General features: G+C 53.3%; 6 protein-coding genes across 6 annotated transcripts; 2 read left to right on the top strand and 4 right to left on the bottom strand.

Moving 5' to 3' along the window:
- Positions 1-13: 13 nt before the first annotated feature.
- J4E85_002404 (uncharacterized protein) lies at positions 14-1,586 on the bottom strand (the record flags this gene model as incomplete). Its single annotated transcript, XM_051466682.1, has 2 exons — positions 14-419; positions 472-1,586. 2 exons carry the CDS (start codon positions 1,584-1,586, stop codon positions 14-16), a joined length of 1,521 nt encoding a protein of 506 aa, XP_051329537.1.
- Positions 1,587-2,321: 735 nt separating this feature from the next.
- On the bottom strand, positions 2,322-2,901 carry CYN1 (Cyanate hydratase; the record flags this gene model as incomplete). The annotated part of the gene is made up of 3 exons (XM_051466681.1): positions 2,322-2,343; positions 2,391-2,824; positions 2,872-2,901. 3 exons carry the CDS (start codon positions 2,899-2,901, stop codon positions 2,322-2,324), a joined length of 486 nt encoding a protein of 161 aa, XP_051329536.1.
- Positions 2,902-3,621: 720 nt separating this feature from the next.
- J4E85_002402 (uncharacterized protein) lies at positions 3,622-7,207 on the top strand (the record flags this gene model as incomplete). Its single annotated transcript, XM_051466680.1, has 6 exons — positions 3,622-3,738; positions 3,970-4,247; positions 4,304-5,058; positions 5,148-5,641; positions 5,690-5,951; positions 6,006-7,207. The coding sequence occupies 6 exons, from the start codon at positions 3,622-3,624 to the stop codon at positions 7,205-7,207; spliced, it is 3,108 nt and encodes a 1,035-aa protein (XP_051329535.1).
- Positions 7,208-8,582: 1,375 nt separating this feature from the next.
- Positions 8,583-10,241, bottom strand: J4E85_002401 (uncharacterized protein; the record flags this gene model as incomplete). The annotated part of the gene is made up of 1 exon (XM_051466679.1): positions 8,583-10,241. One exon carries the CDS (start codon positions 10,239-10,241, stop codon positions 8,583-8,585), a length of 1,659 nt encoding a protein of 552 aa, XP_051329534.1.
- A 457-nt stretch (positions 10,242-10,698) lies between these two features.
- Positions 10,699-12,108, top strand: J4E85_002400 (uncharacterized protein; the record flags this gene model as incomplete). The annotated part of the gene is made up of 3 exons (XM_051466678.1): positions 10,699-11,228; positions 11,288-11,469; positions 11,525-12,108. 3 exons carry the CDS (start codon positions 10,699-10,701, stop codon positions 12,106-12,108), a joined length of 1,296 nt encoding a protein of 431 aa, XP_051329533.1.
- A 3,346-nt stretch (positions 12,109-15,454) lies between these two features.
- J4E85_002399 (uncharacterized protein) lies at positions 15,455-17,065 on the bottom strand (the record flags this gene model as incomplete). Its single annotated transcript, XM_051466677.1, has 2 exons — positions 15,455-16,150; positions 16,214-17,065. The coding sequence occupies 2 exons, from the start codon at positions 17,063-17,065 to the stop codon at positions 15,455-15,457; spliced, it is 1,548 nt and encodes a 515-aa protein (XP_051329532.1).
- Positions 17,066-17,520: the final 455 nt, after the last annotated feature.

The following is a 17,520-nucleotide window of genomic DNA, read 5'->3' as shown; positions in this document are numbered from 1 at the left end:
CCATCACCTCACTTCACCACCGCGATCCCCCGCCCATGCCCCCAATCGTCACACCCTGCCTAACCGGATCCTTCCAATCCGGGGGCGTCGTAACCTCATACTGGAGATAGCTCGCAACCGGTGGCTTGTACAGCTCCATATGGCCCGTCTCCGAGTTCTGTATCATGACAGAACGCGTATTAAGGTGATCAGGCCGAATCTTCTCATTGACACCCAGGAAGCCTCCAGACATGCGGTCGAGGAAGTTGTTGAAGTTGTCCGTCTGGTTGATGTTGCAACGGGCTCCGCGCGACTCGCAGTGCGCCATTAGCGCGGTGGCGGACTTGAAGTATTTGAGGCACTTTGGGCATTTCATGCGGGTTATGCGATGGTCGCCGAGAATGTGCGTGTGGAGGTCGCTGGATATGGGGAAAGACTGTCTGGGGAAGGGTTAGCGAGGGAAGAGGGCTAAGGATGGCATGATGGACTTACTCGCAGATGAAGGGACAGTAGTACTTGTTGACGATGGGGTCCCAGAAGCGCTCGGGATTCCAGTCGTCGCTCATGGGATCCCAGAACCGAAAGCTGAAGATGTTGCGACCGTGTTCCTTTTCCATGATCTCGTCGTGGGCGGAGATGGAGAAGTCGCTGGGAGGGGCCTTGGGCTTGGCGTTGGGGAATAGTACTGAGCTCGTTGTCTTGCCCTTACGAGAGCCCCAGACCTTGGTCTGGCGACTGGAGGACTGGGTGTTTGAGCTCTGAGCCGCGGAATCGCCATGTGCAGAAGAGCAACTTTGGCCTTGATGAGAGTGTCCGAGATGAGAACTAGTACGTGCAGGATAGCCAGTGACGACAGGAGATCCGACGGCTGTTGAACAATCGGAGTCATTGTCGGCATCTCCGTTAAGAGAGATTCCACTCATCATCGGTGCGATTGCCGCGTCCACGTCCGGAATGGATTTGGCTTGAGAGGGAAGAGGAGGATACCGGCCGTAGAAGACTGGAACATCCTCGTGTTCGGGTTTATCCGGCTTGATCGCCTCGTACTTGACCTCTTCAATCTCATGCTCGTCGCCGAAATGATCATCAGTGAGGTCGACTCCAGTCGGATCATCATTGTCAATGGCTGCCTCGTACTTGGATGTCTTCTGCAGAAAGCGAAGGTATTGCTCGCCGCCGTCCAACAAATCCGCAATCAAATGTTTGTGGACGATATGGCCTTGGAACTGCTGTGCTGGAATGACGTCGCAGTGACCGAACTCAAGATGCTCGATGAAGAGGCATGCGCGGTAGAACGACTTCTGGCAGCCGATGCAGGTGAGCTTCTGGTCGACTCTGTGGTTGAGCTCGATGTGGCGCTTCAGGCCTGACTTGCTCTTGAACTCGTCACCGCAGACACGGCATGCCAGGTTGTGCTCTTCTGGACGCGTGATCTTGTGCATGGCGTAGTCCTCGAAGGTATCGAAGTCTTCGTCACACTTGTGACAGTACTCGTGTTCATCAGTGTTCTTCTTATGATTCTTCATGATCTTCTCCGTCTCGAAAGACATGTCGCAGTCTTTATAGGTACACTTGACGCGTCGGATTGGCTCTAGTGTGGCTGGCATATTGGCTTCGTGGTCGTGATCGACTCTCGTGAGTTCGTGGGGGTGGTTCTTCGAGGTAGGAGCTTGACTCGTTTCCACTGTGTGCGAAGTCAGTCTCAAGGCGATCAAAATACGCGGCATTGAAGCTGCGCTCACCTGCGTGCGAACAATGTGGGTTGTCGCCTTGGTTACGCTGGTTTGATGGGCAGCCCTGGGTGTATAGTAGTACCAGTAAAGGTGACGTATGTGCGCAGCCGTTAAAGCCTCTCTCCCGTCAGGACGAGCAGCGTGCCGCGAGATACCAGTAGAGAATCTTGTGTTGACTAAGCTTCTTTTCCAGGAGTGAGAGACGTTTGTTTCGATTGACCGTGTGCTGAAGGAAGAGCTTGGTCGTGGCCGAGCGGATGCAGAAAAGATGGTGGTGTTGGAAGGATGGATTCTTGTAGCTCGAGTTGTTTATGTAGCGAGGGGAAAGCTAGTGGGGTGAGGGTGAGTTAGGCAGGCATGGCAGGTGAGGGAGATTATGGGCAAGAGCGGTGGGTTTGCGCTCTCACCTAGGAAGCTGCACCATAGATCAACAACAACCCACCATGGACAACAAGCATGAATCCCACGGCAAGAATCGCAGCACTCCAAACACGATACGATACTCGAATAGAACAAGAAGCAATGACTATAGGTATTGACACGAAGAATCACAACTACAAGAGACTGTACTTGGCATGGATCACATCTTTGGTTGCTATTACGATGCGACTAGAATCGCGAGTATGGTAGCCTAGAAGTCTGTCAGTAACCGTCGAGGATACATGCACTATCACATACCATTTGCCCCTCAGCGTGATCTTGGCCCACTCGCCCTTGTCATCCGTCTCCTTCTCTACTTTGGTGCTGAAGGAAATGGCACTCATGATGCCGTCACCGAACTTCTCGTGCATAACTGCCTTGTATGCCTGTCCGTAGTTCTGTACAATTTCGTATAGGCGGTAGATGGTCGGGTCCTTTGGTGGCATGTCGAGCGTGCTACCTCGGTTAGGGAAGCCTCCAAGCGATTCGATCAGCCCAGCGTCAATCTCTAGAATTTCAGACAGCTTCTTGATGTCCTCGGCGGATGCCATGGCTTGACCGTAAAAGAGAGCGGCGATTGCTACTTCATCGCGCCCGACGTGCTTTGCGATAGCTTCGAAAGAGAGGTTCTTCTTCTTCTTTGCTTCGAAGAGGGTCGGGGAGGAGGGAGGCAGACGAGGGATGAGTTCTTCCTATGCGATTGTTAGCGTCGCCCGACAAAGATTCATTCTCTCCTTACGTTCAAAGTAGCAATTGGGTGTTGCGCCATGGCGATAGGCGTGGAGTGGAAGCAACGGGTAGCTGCGAGAGGGACAGCAGGTCGTACAGATCCAAATGCGCGAGTTGCCAACCTAGCAGAAAGCGCAAGACGAGATGAGAAAGCCATTGTGAAAGATATAGCAAATTGAGGAAACGGCTATGTCAACGATGTTGTGTAACGGCGTGGGTAGATAAGACGAGGAGCTCTCCAGCTACCGAACCGCTCTCAAGCAGCCGATGATACAAGGGTACGTCATCCATGTGCGTCTGCCGCATCTCCATGCGGCCCACAAGTTGTGTGGACTCTTGAGCGGGCGCTTTGTACCATCCAGGAAAGCTCTATCACAGTGCTCTTTGGTGTTTGCAATGCGATATCGTGGTTGAACTGCTACCACCACATGTCGCGCAGCATGGCGAAGCTGTCAAAAGAGGGGGAAGCTCCGTACATAGTGGGGTACTCCAGGGCTATGAGGGGCTACATGCTGCATCCTAGCGCCGGTACGCGCCTGGCCAGCAGAGACGGAAATCAGGGTGCGCGCACTTCATTGGTGTCTGTTTCACATGTTCAGCTCGCACGCTCGGGCTTCCCTGCAGTGCAGGTGCGTGGTCCGTCGCGCTGAGATGATGACGCGGGGTCAATTCGGCCTCAAGCTCCAACTGTGAAGACACCCCGTCCACTTTACATCCTTCGCGCTGAGTGGCAAACAACCAGAACCCTCAGTCCGGCACAATGTCTCGCCGAGACGATGATCTGGCATATGGCGACTACCATGGGCAGGAGGGCGACGAGGGAGATCGCGGCCTCATAGGTGACATGGGTCGGCGTTTTGGCTTTGGCAGAAAAGAGGTCAGTACATTCCCTTGAAACGCCATGCGGTCATTGTACTCCCTGTGTATCGCGCTGTTGAGGAAGTGGAATTGCCCCACTACCCGACAGTCATAGCGTCGGGCTGCCTTGTCATTCACTGACTTCGCGTATCTTGCGTTCCTATTCTACACCGCCTAGCTTGCTGCAGGGACAGGACGCGTATCTAGAAGCTTGTCTTGGATCTACAAATTCCTAACCTTAGCACCGCAGAACAACCAACCCGCTTCTTCATCCTCAAACCAGGGCAGCGGCGGTATGTCGTTCTTCAAGAAGATCCACGACCCTCTCCACGGCTTCGTTTCCGACCTCAAGGATGCCATATCCGGCGATGATAACGCGCAGAAGCCCCCGCCGGGCACATATCAACAGCAGGGCCAACAGGGCGGGCAGCCACAACCTGGGCAAGAGTACCATCAACAACACCGCTTCTTGAGCTTCGCGCCTGAACGACATGGCAACGAGACCAAGTGGTATGTTGACGGGTGCAGGTAAGTTTTACATTTCCACATACCTAATCATACACGAATCCAATTGACATGTGTAGCTACATGTACGCCGTCTCCATAGCTTTGGAGCGCGCTAAAGAGTCGATCTGGATCCTCGACTGGTGGCTCTCTCCCGAGCTGTATCTTCGCCGACCGCCCGCCAAGAACCAACAGTACCGGGTCGACCGATTGCTGCATGCGGCAGCAGAACGCGGCGTCAAGGTCAACATCATCGTGTACAAGGAGGTCACGCAAGCTCTGACTCGTAAGTTTTTGAATCCAACATTACCAGACTATCTTCATTCTCTTTTACCGAGTTCGACGGATAGTTTCACCAAAGGCCTCACGCGGGTCGGCCTAGATGTTATATTCAAAAGTCTTGAAGAGTGGGAAAAGACAGATCCGCTGATTGCCCCTCCTATTACAGTCTCCTCAGCTCATACCAAACACCACTTGGAAGATCTTCACCCCAACATTGGTGTCTTCCGACACCCCGACCATTTGCCAGATGCGGCGGTACTACAGTCTTCGTTCTTCGCGTCGATGAAGAACATGTCCTTCACCCCAGCAAAGCTCGCCCAGCTGCCCGGAGACGGCCTAAAGGCGATTTACGGTGCCCACGAGGGTACCGTCATGTACTGGGCTCATCACGAAAAGCTTTGCCTGATTGACGGTCACATCGCATTCATGGGAGGATTGGATCTTTGCTACGGTCGTTGGGACACTAACCAGCACGCAATTGCTGACGCGCATCCCGGCAACATCGACCGAATCGTGTTCCCAGGTCAAGACTTCAACAACGCTCGTATGCTAGGTAAGTCATCGTCGTACTCTGGGACTTTCAGACGGCAGACAGGCGGTCTCCTCCTACGTGAGGCGGTGATGTTTGCTGACACTGAGTAGACTTCCAAGACGTGACCCACTGGGAGAACAACAAACTCGACAGGACCCAAAGCTCTCGCATGGGATGGTCTGATGTAGCGCTGTGTCTCTCCGGTCCTGTAGTACAGGATCTTCGTACTCACTTTGCCCAACGTTGGAACTTCATCTATGACGAGAAGTATTCTCACAAATCTTCCAGATACACCAGGTTACCGGATACAGGCAGCGGAGCTCAACAGGCACCTTCGATGCAACAGCGAGGATTCGAAGGCGAAGAAGAGGGTGAACGCGGATTTGGTCGCGAAGAGGAGGGCGAACGAGGACTGTTCGGACACGGTGCTGGTGGGCATCTTCGCCAAAAGATGCAGAGTAAATTTGAGCAGTATGGTGGCCAAGAGCATGGACAATACGGTCAACAACAGTCGCACGCAGAACAAAGCTCTCAGAGGGGTGGGGTGGACTGCCAGATTGCCCGCAGTTCTGCCAAATGGAGCCACAACCTTGTCACTACTGAGGTTAGTAGTATGTCTGACTGAAAGGATAAACACTGACCAGTTTGCTAGCATTCCATCCAAAATGCTTACTGTGAGATCATCAAAAACAGCAAGCACTTCATCTACATCGAGAACCAGTTCTTCATCACCGCCACTGGCGATCAACAGAAGCCGATCAAGAACAAGATCGGTGCGGCCATGGTTGAACGCATCGTTCGTGCTGCGCGAAATGGCGAGAAGTACAAGATGATCGTCATGATTCCTGCAGTGCCTGCCTTTGCTGGAGACTTGAAGCTAGACGAGGCATTGGGCACTCGAGCCATCATGGAGTGTAAGTTTGATTCGTCTCTTCCGCATGCGCTATGCTGACGATGATGTCACACAGTCCAGTACGACTCCATCAACCGTGGCGGTCACTCCATCTATGAAGAGATCGCTAGGGCTGGATTCAACCCGATGGATTACATCCGCTTCTACAACCTCCGCAGTTACGATCGCATCAACTCCAGCTCGGTCATGAAGGAGGCAGAGCAGCGTAGTGGTGTCTCTTACAACCAAGCTCAAGAGGGTTACGATGCAGCACACGACAACGCACGTGGCTACGAAGCCTATCGTCCACCACCCACCCAGGAGTATGGAGTATATGAGATGGATGGTTCCGGTCGTCCTCCCTCTGGTCACCAGCAGTATGATGGTGGCCCACAGAGTCAGGGCAGACCCGATGACTACGACCGCTACCAGCAGGAAGCTGTCAAGATCGGTGGTCGACAAGGTCTTGGCGATGGGCGCTGGGACACCGTCAGCGAGTGCTACATGCTTGGGGGAGAGGACATCCGCCGTGTACCTTGGGAGGGCTCTGCTGAAAATGAGATGGACGCCTTCGTATCTGAGGAGCTATACATTCACAGCAAGCTTCTCATTGCCGACGACCAAATCGTCATCTGCGGTTCAGCTAACCTCAACGACCGCTCCCAGCTCGGCGACCACGACTCCGAGATTGCAATCATCATCCAAGACCCCAAGACCGTCGATTCATACATGGACGGCCGTCCCTACCGCGCATCTGAGTTCGCAGCCAGTCTCCGCAGAGAGCTTTTCAGGAAGCACCTCGGTCTGCTCAAGCCCCAGGATATGGAACGCCCAGACGCTAACTACCAGCCCATCGGCGTCCCCAACCAATACGACTGGGGCTCCCCCGAAGACCTCCAAGTCGCTGACCCCCTTTCCGACGATTTCCAGGCCCTATGGACCTGGCGCGCCCACACCAACACGCAAGCCTTCGGCAAAATCTTCCACCCCGTCCCCAGCGACGAAGTCAAGAACTGGAAGCAATATGACGAGTACTACTCGCGCTTCTTCGGCCAGGACCAAAAGGCCAAGGAGAACAAGAAGCCGAGCTTGTACAAGTGGGGTCATGTTGTTGCGGAGAACTTCCCCCAGGGCGAGCAGGGTGTCCGGGAGGTTAAGGAGGTGCTGAGTACAATTAAGGGGAATCTGGTGGAGATGCCGTTGCTTTTCTTGAAGGAAGAGGATATTGCGCAGGAGGGAATGGGGTTGAATGCGCTTACTGAGGAGCTTTACACTTAGGTTCGTGGAGAGTAACGGCCTGTGCTTTGATGATCAAGTAGGATGAGAATGACATCTCTGTATCAACTACGCTCGTTCCTCACCATCCAGCAAGCAGCAACTCTAGCGCCCTGGTCATAGCCGCAGCCCATCCCTAGCGAGGGCTGAGATCATAGTCACTCTTGATACTGTTACACGCTACAGGCACTTCCGCTTCGATTTCCCCCCTTGCAATCTTCTCTTCCTTTGCCTTCCTCTCCTCACGGTACACCCTCATCTCCTCATCGCGCGTATTCTTCGATTTCATAGGGAAAATAATGCCAGGTGGTGGGTTCCACCACTGTCTAGGCACCATCGCATCGAGAGTCAGCTAACGTTTACATATTCAGTTGTGCGCACTTATTCCTGTGGAACTGTTCTGCCACAGGCGTGTAAGTAACATGACCTCCTCCGTGTCTGTCCCGTGAACTGGCTAGGCACTAATGTCATACGAAGTGATGGCCGCGCAGTGACGTCCGATGCTCAGCTCTGGGCTGTTCCAGCCGGCGTCGTCGCACGCACACCGAATGCTAGAACATCTGAGAACCTAAAAGTGCCTAAGACGTTAATCGCAAGCCGACCAGAATGTGTGGAAGGTGCCATCTGCAACGAGCGCGACGATTGTTATGAGTACAATTGTTTACAATGCGTTCCTGTCGGTTCAACGCCGGGGGAGTGCCTACCACAAGGTGGTTGTCCATCCATTCCTTCTCCGAATGGAGAATGTACCAACAATCTAAATACCTAGGTACCTAGGTGAGTTTAGACGATGCGTCGAATTGACATTGACAGAGTCCTGAGGTCGGGAAGGATACGGGGGTTGAGCACAGCTTGAATTATCGCACGTCGTATGCTATAGACTGTAATTGGCGCGTGTGGATGTGCGTCCGTGGCACGGCCCACGAACTTGAACGCCCAGGTGCCGGGGGACCAGTTGCGGAAGGCCGATGCCCAATCGGGCTAGTGTCTCGGCGCTGCGTCTGGTGATGTCATCCATGGATGTCAGCGCTCTTTTTCTCCCACATGGCCAACCGGCATATCACCAACCTTGGAACTCTACTTGTACGCTTGTGCTCCGTATCGCCACACTCAGCATCAGTCACAGACACAGTTCAGATTTGGTGCTCATGATGTGTCACTGAGGAGCAAGCTGGGTGGTATGAAGGGAAGGTTGTTGATTAATCTATTAGGTAATTGTACATTTTAACCGGTGCAAGGCATGCTTGCATCCGTGTTGGTGTTGTAGTATCCGCGCGTTTTCTTCCGCCCCTGATCTACAGAGGCTAGCTGTGTGCTGCTGGCAATGCAAACTGACATTGGAGAAGCAGGACAGGAACGGTAGGTGACCAAAGCCAGCTTAGGGAGCAGTGCTATCAGCATTCTTCTGGAAGAGTCGCTTGCGAGGCATGAAGATGCTCAAGACCAGGACAAGAGCGCCACCGGCAATAGTAAGGCTGTAGGTCTTGCTGATGGCACTGACAATGGCAGCAAGAACGCGAGTCTTCAACTCTGGGGATAGGTTTTGTACGATATCCGACCGAGCACCGAGGATAGCGGCCTGGATATCGGCCGAAGAGACGTCAGTCAAAATGCCCTCGATCCTGTTCTGGCTTTGGTTAAGAAGGATAGCGTTGGCGATGGCTAGAGCAAAGGTGATGCCCACAGACTGAGCCAGAGTGATGAAGCTGATCGCTGGCGCAATGTTTTCCAGCTCGACGACTGCCTGGGCAACTGAAAATGGCGCCTGGAGGAACATACCGACTCCAACACCCATCAGGATTGTGAAGCCGTACACGCGAGCCGTAGCAGTGTCCAGATCGATTGTGTACATGAGGGCGGAGCCGATCACGACCAGGGCGCCACCACCAAGGAACCAAGGCATGACGTATCCCAACTTGGACATCAAGCCACCATTGATGAAGACGGTAACGACCATGACGACGATATAAGGGAGTAACCGCACTCCGGCATCGAGGGGACCGTCGCCCTGGGTGAACTGGAAGAAGATTGGGACCATGTAGATGGGCACAAAAGAGCACGCTCCACCGGCAGCGGTGATACTGAAGAGAATGAGCACCATCCGCGATCGGAAGAACTGCACAGGGATGATGCGACGCGCTTCCGTTGTGAGTATGTTCCAATACTGTTGTATGCCCAGAACGATGAACAGAACACCGGATACGACAAACAGTGCGATAATCCGGCCTGAGTCCCACGGATACGAGATACCACCCATGTTGATGGCAACGATGAAAGTCGTCAGTGCGCCGGCCTGCAGTATAGTGCCTGGATAGTCCATGTCGGTAATTCGCGAGCGGAACGAGACACCGGGCCGAGGATCCTTGCTGGGAATGAGGAACAGGTAGACTGGAGCGCACGCCGCGCCGATGAGTAGGTTGATATAGAACGCCCATCGCCATCCCACAGCAGACTCGCTGAAGGCACCTCCGATGACTGGGCCCAGGACGATACCGAGACCCCAGGTAAAGCCGGTGCCAGAAACGTAGACCGGACGTTCAGACATGGTGGTAGTGCTCGCAATAAGCGTCATGCAGCCGACGTACAGACCAGATCCTCCTAAGCCCGTAATGGCACGGCCGAGAATCATCACGTTCATCGACGGCGCAGCGCCGCAGATGGCGGAGCCAATCTCGAAGATCGCAACATGGAAAATGTAGAGCCACTTGGCATCGAATTGGCCGTAGACGCGTCCCCAAAAAAGAGTGGTTACTGTAGCGCAAAGCAGGAAGCCAACACTCAGCCACGACAGCTGCTGGATGCCGCCGAATTCCTCGACAATGACAGACTGGAGGTCCGCGACAACCGTAGCGTCAAGTGCGTAGAGAAAGGTGGAGAACAGGATAGACACTACAGTCAGGTACCATTTCCAGCCAGAGATGTCGCGCGGAGGCTTCTCCGGTTCCGCTGCATCGCCGAGAGTGCCAAGGGTCGGCTCCGCTGGCTTCTCGTCGTTGATTGAACGCGCGACTGGTGTCGAAGAGGTGTTGGAATCCATGAGAAAGAGATAGGAACAGAGATGTAGGTCGAGTGTGATTTTGCCGGCTAGAGTACTGTAACTACATGTTTCTTTCAGATGTTTTGTCCCCCAAATAGAGCAAGCAGCGTCGGGGTTGGTAATGCACAACATGAGAAAGTGCCAAGGACCGTAAAATGTCGGCCGAAAACGTCGGTCATGTAGGTAAGCAGCGGGATTACCAATTTCCCCCTTTCACTCCCACGACTCCCACCCGACGACCAGCAGCGATCGGCTGACTGGCCCGGACAAGCGACAAACATTACGCGCCCGATGTCTGACAACAAACCGGGCCCGACATGATGCGGCAGCTGCACAACCTCAAGCAAGAGCATGATGGCCGAAATGATGACTGGCGACTTGTATAATTTGAGAATGCGTTCTCAAAGCATGAGGGACAGTAATTCATTTTGATCAACACGACACGCGCAGCGCCATCATGTCAACACAAGCAAACGATGTCGGCGTTAAATCCGCTCCTAACTCCGAAACGGTTGACTTGCTCGCCCTTGCTCAACAGGTTACTCAGCATACGCAGGCAATCGCCGACTATTTGGTAGCAAACAAACATGCATCGCCTACGTTTGCATCAGACTGCATCGACCGCCCAGAAACGATTGAGTACGCTGAGCTTCATGGTAACTTGAAGCGTTCCCTGGAAGACCTCCAATATCTTGTCGAGGGGCCCAAACGACACTTCCGCGCACTTTGCTGCCAGGGCTACGAGCTCGCAGCCATCCAAGTGGCACTGGACTTCAACTTCTTCAGCATAGTTCCCGCGCATGGCAATATCTCGCTGGAAGACTTGGCGAAACACGCAGGTGTTGACCTGGACAGGACCAGCCGCATCGTCCGCCTCCTGATCACCGAGTCCATCTTCCGAGAACCCGCCCATGGCTATGTCGCCCACAGCCCCAGCTCATATCTTCTACACCATGACGAAGAGATTCGTTCGACGGTGCATTACACGTATGTCGGAAATCGCAGCTGTGGTATATTCGTCCGCACACTGACCCTCTTCAATACAGGGTCGATGAGATGCTCAAGGCTGCATCTTCTACAGCTGATAATGTGAAAGCATCGCCGCTTGAGTACAACAGTGCACTCACGCCGTTTACCACTCGACACGGCCTGCCCATCTTCGAGTTCTACGAGAAGGATACCCAACGTTCCATTCGCTTTGCTAAAGCCATGGCTGGGTGGGCTAAGCGTAGGTCATCTTTGCTCTTGATCAATCTCAGAGTCTGACGCTGATGTGTGTCCAGTGAATCTGAACATCAACGTCCTTAAGGAAGCCTTTCCCTGGGGCAACCTCAAGGGCACTGTAGTGGACGTGGGTGGTGGTAGCGGCAAAGTCTCCGTCACCCTTGCTGAGCATTTTCCAGCTCTCAATTTTGTGGTGCAAGACTTCGCCGACATGCACCTAGCGGGTCAGTCTTTGCTCACTGATGAGACCAAGAAGCGGGTTTCTTTCATGCAGCATAGCTTCTTCGAGCCGCAGCCGGTGGGCAACGCAGCTGCTTACATCTTGCGGGCGTGCGCGCTCAACTGGTGCGACCAGGACGTTGTCACCATGTTGCGCTCTCTAGTCCCTGGACTCGAACGCTGCGAGCCCAACACTCCACTGCTCATCAATGACCTGATTCTCCCGGCCCAGGGTTCGGTAACACGCGACTTTGAGCGTGGCCTGCGTCAGATTGACCTCATCATGTTGGTGAGCTTTGGTGGCAAGGTGCGCACTCGGGATGAATTTGAGGCTTTGTTGAAACAAGCGGATGATAGATACGAGGTTCGCAGCTTCCGTCCGGAAGGTCTAATGGGGCTGCTTGAAGTGTACTTGCAACGCTAAGCAATGCAGTTGCAGGGTCAGGTAGATTTGGTATACATGCGCGTCGCGGTAGTTTAAAATTGGAATATCCACCGCTAAAATTGCTTGCTTGCTTCCGGTGAATCATGTACTGTGGTCCCATTTAGATATAGTGTGTAACGTTTGACGAAGCCGGTTCAAAAGATCATACCACTGCTGATGACGCGAGTACGCAACCATCAGTATGTAGTCAGCCCTACTGTATACTTATGCATTGATTATTGGATATGAATGCTTTCGGATCTTTAGACTGCCGCTGTAGTGCATCTTATCTCTAGCCATTCACCATAACGGGCTTGATGTGCGCCTTCCGTCAGCGCCAGTACTTCCGCTGCAATGCGTGCCGTTCCCTTGCCGTTCCCTTGCTTGGCAGGTGCAAGGGTACCGCGCCAGGCCCTGGAGTGACCACAAGAAACACCACCACCCCACACTCGACCTCGATTCTCCGCGCTTGCTGGTCATTTCTCATCTTTTTCTGTCTCTATGATGCAGAGCACTGGAAAGAAACGCATCGTCTCGTCGTGCATTCCGTGCTACACACGGAAACAAAAGGTGCGACCGTCTTTTGTTGTTCTCACGTGCCTTGAACCACAACTTTGGGCCGGTGAAGGACGTACCAAAACGCACGAGGGCAATTTAGGCTAACTCAGTATCGCTAATATGTAGTGCAACCGTCGCTATCCCTGCGATCATTGTTCTCGTCGCCGACGCCCGGAGGAGTGCGCATACTACCCCTCGCAGGCATTGCAGGCTGATCACACGTCGCTGCGGACCCAGAGAGTAGAGAATCGTGGGAACGAACATGAGCAACTCACCGCGGATGGCGATCTCCAGCCGCATGACAGCAATGCCAGTGGGTCTGCCACTAACGCCCTAACGAATTGGAACAACGCAAGACCGCGAAGTTCCACACCTGGCCCAAGCAGCAACTCTGTTGCGGAGTCTTTTGGATACTTCGAGTACAGCGAACGCAATACAATCGCCTTGATTCGTAAGGTAAGTCGATCGCACCTCCAACTGCACGTCAACCTAGGAAAAGACTGGACAGGTCTAAAGCCTACATTAACATGGACACACGCAAAGTAAGTGGCCTAGTGTTGGTGCAAGCTCTAGACCTGTTCCGCTTTCTCCTTGTATGAGGTGGTTACTGTACCTGAACAAATAAGGCAACCGATCAATTCATCATCCATCTAACCAGCACTGGTATAAACAGCTAGGACTGAATAGCGGCGAACACCACGGCAATCAGGACATTACCCGAGAGGCGTCCTCGGAGGTCGAACAACAAATGAAAGGATTGCCTGATCGTCAAATCTGCGACTTCCTGGTCCAGTATTATATCGACGAAATTCACTGGTAAGTATCCGCTCGTATTTTCTTCGTCGATCGTACGGAAATCGTAACCATGAGTTGCGAGGAGGAGTATTTCATGTCCTTATCTTTGTCACTACATGAGGGAAACTTTTGCTAAAGCTGATGTATAAATATAGGAAGGAGCAGCTTGTGCACCCACCATGGTTCTTAGCACAGTATCAACAACTGTGGAGCCTGGAAACTGTGTCATCAGTCTTCTACGTAGAGTTCGTGGTACTAATCATGCGGATGTGTTCGTACGCATCCCAGTTCCTTCCTTCACCGTCACATCCCATCGACCGCATTCGCAGAATGTCTTTGTCTGAGATCCGCACGTTGTGCGATGACATCGCGGAGAAGCTATCTAGTCTATGTGCGGGACTTGATGCCAGAGGCTCTTTACTACGCGTGCAGCATCTGGCGTTCTTGGGGCTGCGACTTCAATGTGAAGGGCAAAACATGGCTTTCTGGGAAACGCTCAACAAAGCTGCTTTGGTAGCTCAGAGGGCCGGCCTCCATCGAAATCACACAGTTCATATGCCAGAGATGCATGGGCTGGAACAGGAGATGCGACGGAGAGTGTTTTGTAACCTCTACATTTGGGACAGGTACGACAATATCTTACTGTTATCAGTGGAAGTGATCGCATGTCCGTTTTGTTATTCTGACAAGGTCAAACCGTAGTATGCTCTCACGCCAACTCGATCGCATCCCGTTTCTTCCCGCCGCTCTAGATGCGGACAATCTTCCGCGAATGCATCTTACACCCATTCTGGACGACGACAGTGCTCCAGAAGCATTCTCGGAACGAATGTTGCAGGCTCGCTTGGCCGCTTTCTGGCGGAAATTCCCCTCGACATCGTATACAGAGTATGACGCGACTGCGACCGAGGAAAAGTATGAGCAGTTCTGCTCTGAGTTCCTTGCCAATATGCCTGCCGCGTTCGCTCTTGAGCCAAGCGAGCAGTGGGACGAACAATCGCGACGCTTACCCATTCAGCGGCAGATTCTGCATATCGCCATATACGAGAGTCTATGCCAAAACTATCGTGACTTATTGCTCTGTACAGCTGCTCAAGTTCAAAGACTTCCTGCGTACAAGCAAGTCCTGCTAGCCTCGCAGAAGAAGGCACTAGCGATGGCAGCACTCAAGGTGCTGGACGGAGTCTCAAAGCTGCACGCGAAGCTGGGAGGGTCTCATACCAGATTTCCGGGCATTATATTACCGACATTCGAAGCTGCAGTAATTCTGGTCGGCGTGTGTGAGGACACCGAGTTCCCGGCTGGTAGGGTAGATGGCCCGTGTCATACATCCAAGATCGACCCTCTCGGGTCAGGCACGCCACATCTCAGTCGTCAACGGTGTATTCAGGCTACTAGCGATGCACTCGGTCGTCTACGCACCCTAGCTGAAGTCAGCGTCATGGCTGAAGAAGGTGCAAATGCGTTGTCCTGCCTTCTGAATGAGAGAAGCGCGTCCAGTTCCACAAGCATGGTGCAGCATATTTCCAGCCTCAGCGCAGAAAACGCATCATCACCACTGGACATCGCAAATCTGATTCAGGCACATCAGCCGACGGGCGACACTTCTTCGTGGCCGGCGTCTGATGCGTCTCCCTCAATTCTGGATGCGGGTGCGCTTAACGATTTCTTGTATAGTCCTCTGTCGGACATTGCGCCAAGGTAGAAATGATTGCTATTGGGATGAACATACTGTATTTATGCGAACAGAGGAATGAATGGATTTGTTGGTCAGTGATGCGCGATGATGCACACCGAGGTCTATCCCTTTTGCGCGATTGTAGGGCCTCCCGAGGTCGGGGAATGACGCTCAGTCACGTGTGAGATGGCGTTCCGAAGTCAGCCCGGTCGCCCGCGTCATCAGCCGGCACAGCGCGCAGGAGCAAAGACACGAAGACCATCACCTTTCCATCGAGTACAAGGTGCCCATACAATGACCAACTATCTAGACAACTCACAGAGTTCTTCTGCCTCTCAATCGCAAATGACACTGGTCCGCCCGATGGACGATGCCGTAGCTAGCCTTCGGGTCAGCCAAGTCGGGAGACACATCCAACAAGTCGAAATTCCAGACCACCAAGCAGACCACTAAGCGCAGCTCCAGATACGCCATTCTTCGCCCCCAGCAGCTGCGAGGGCCCATGCCAAAAGCAATCTGCGGTACCGCGTTTGCGTCGAACTCAACCTCAGCAGCAGCACCCGCTTTGTGGATTAGCCAGCGCTCTGGATCGAAAACCCGCATGTCGCTCGTCTCCCGCCATCCTCTCGACTTGACGACCGTTGCACTACGACGCGCACTCTCCATATCGAAAGCTGGCGCGTGAAAGCCTGGCCCGTTGGCAATCATAACAACATTTGTTCCTTTGGGGATGCGGTGGCCAAGAACTTCCGTGTCGCGCTTGGCCTGCCGGGCGACACTCGTCGCGTGGAGTCTCAGAGTTTCCTCCAGCACGGCTTCGAGATAAGGAACGCGCGACGCGGTCAGTTCTGCGAGTGTCGGGACGCGCTTCTCCGCATGCGCATCGCTGCATGCCTGATGCAGTGCATCCCGCAGCTTACTCTGCACGTGCTGAAGACGCGTGAGGTAGATGAATGTCCAGGCAAGTGTCGTGCTGGTCGTATGCAGACCAGCTATGAATTGTCCTGCGATCTGAAGCATGATGCTTTAGCTAAGATCCAACCCTGAAAGAGATTTAGGCTATCCATGACTTACCTCGTCCATCATGATAGGATTACCGAAATCGGCCTTCCGGTTATGCTTCTCAGCGGCCTTCTTTTCACGCACCAGCATGTGCTCGATTGCGGTTCTTGGCTCGTCCGTAGCTTCAAGGCGTTGAAGAGCTCCCTGGATTTGTTCCTTCACAACTTGTCTCTTTACAGCCGTCACTCTCTTATAGCTGGGTGTCTGACGAATGAACCACATCGCGAGTTTGGGCGACATGGCTTTGGTCACAACATCGATCTTGTCGACCGTCTCATACAGCGCGGAGATGAACTCGTGGACTGGAGCCCTTGGAAACCGCACTTCCCCTTTGGGCCCTACTGCCAAACTGCTTGGGGCTATCCGTGACAGTGTCTCGATTTGTGGGCCGAGTGCGGTGTGCTTGAAATGGCGATCGAATACGAATGACAACATCCCATCCAGCGCACTATGATCCAAGTCATCGTTGACATCGAACGCGGAACCGTTGGCGAGCCTTGTCTTGGTATCCCAGAACCTGATGAGATTCATCGTATTATCGAACATGACGGGCCCAACCACGTTATTGAGAAAAGTCGGGCTCATCAGATCCTGCAGCCACGCTCGCGTCGTTCTCCATTGGGGGCCTGTCTTCATTCGCGCATGGAAGTTGTCCATGGGACTCAACCCGTCCGTGATGAAATTCGACCGATCAAAATCTGGTCGCCGGGTCATGATGTCGTACGCTTCGATAGGGTCAGCGAGCAGGACCCAAGGCTTTGAGAACGGCTCCACGAAGACCTGACATAGCGGGGCCTGGAGCTTGTTGACCTGCTTGACCAGCCACACATTAAGTTCCCGAGTGACGCTGACTTCACATAGCATGTCTGGTGCATCGCCCAGCAGTCTACGTGCTGACGTCTGGTTGTAGGGGATTCCTGGGAGTGGTCGAGGGAGGAGGCTGCGATAGATGGCGTACAAAGCTCCCAGGCAAGCGGCGACCCCGAACGAGGTTGACAATAGCCCATGTCCAGAGACGTCAATTGATTGAAGGAATATCATGACTTCAAGAAGCGGTCGCAGCTTGCACAGATTGAAAGATAGGTAGTATTCGGATTCGTGTTCACGGTCTGCAAAGCGTTCCAGTGTTCAAGCCAGACGTCTATCAAATACCGGCTCAACACAGCGGCTTCCATGGGCAAACGCCACCTCGGCACAGCTATCACGATAGCCAATTTGGCACACAACCAACTGCTCAACCGATATCTGCACCGAGAATTTATGCTGTTCCGCCCGACGGACTACGGTTCAAGTGACCTGGCTATTCTCTCCTTCGGAAG

This window comes from Alternaria conjuncta, assembly GCF_024043145.1.
Source record: "Alternaria conjuncta strain BMP 0040 chromosome Unknown scaffold_3, whole genome shotgun sequence".
Taxonomy (NCBI): Eukaryota; Fungi; Ascomycota; class Dothideomycetes; order Pleosporales; family Pleosporaceae; genus Alternaria; species Alternaria conjuncta.
Note: the sequence above shows the minus strand (reverse complement) of the source record. Positions and strands in the feature narration are given on the sequence as shown.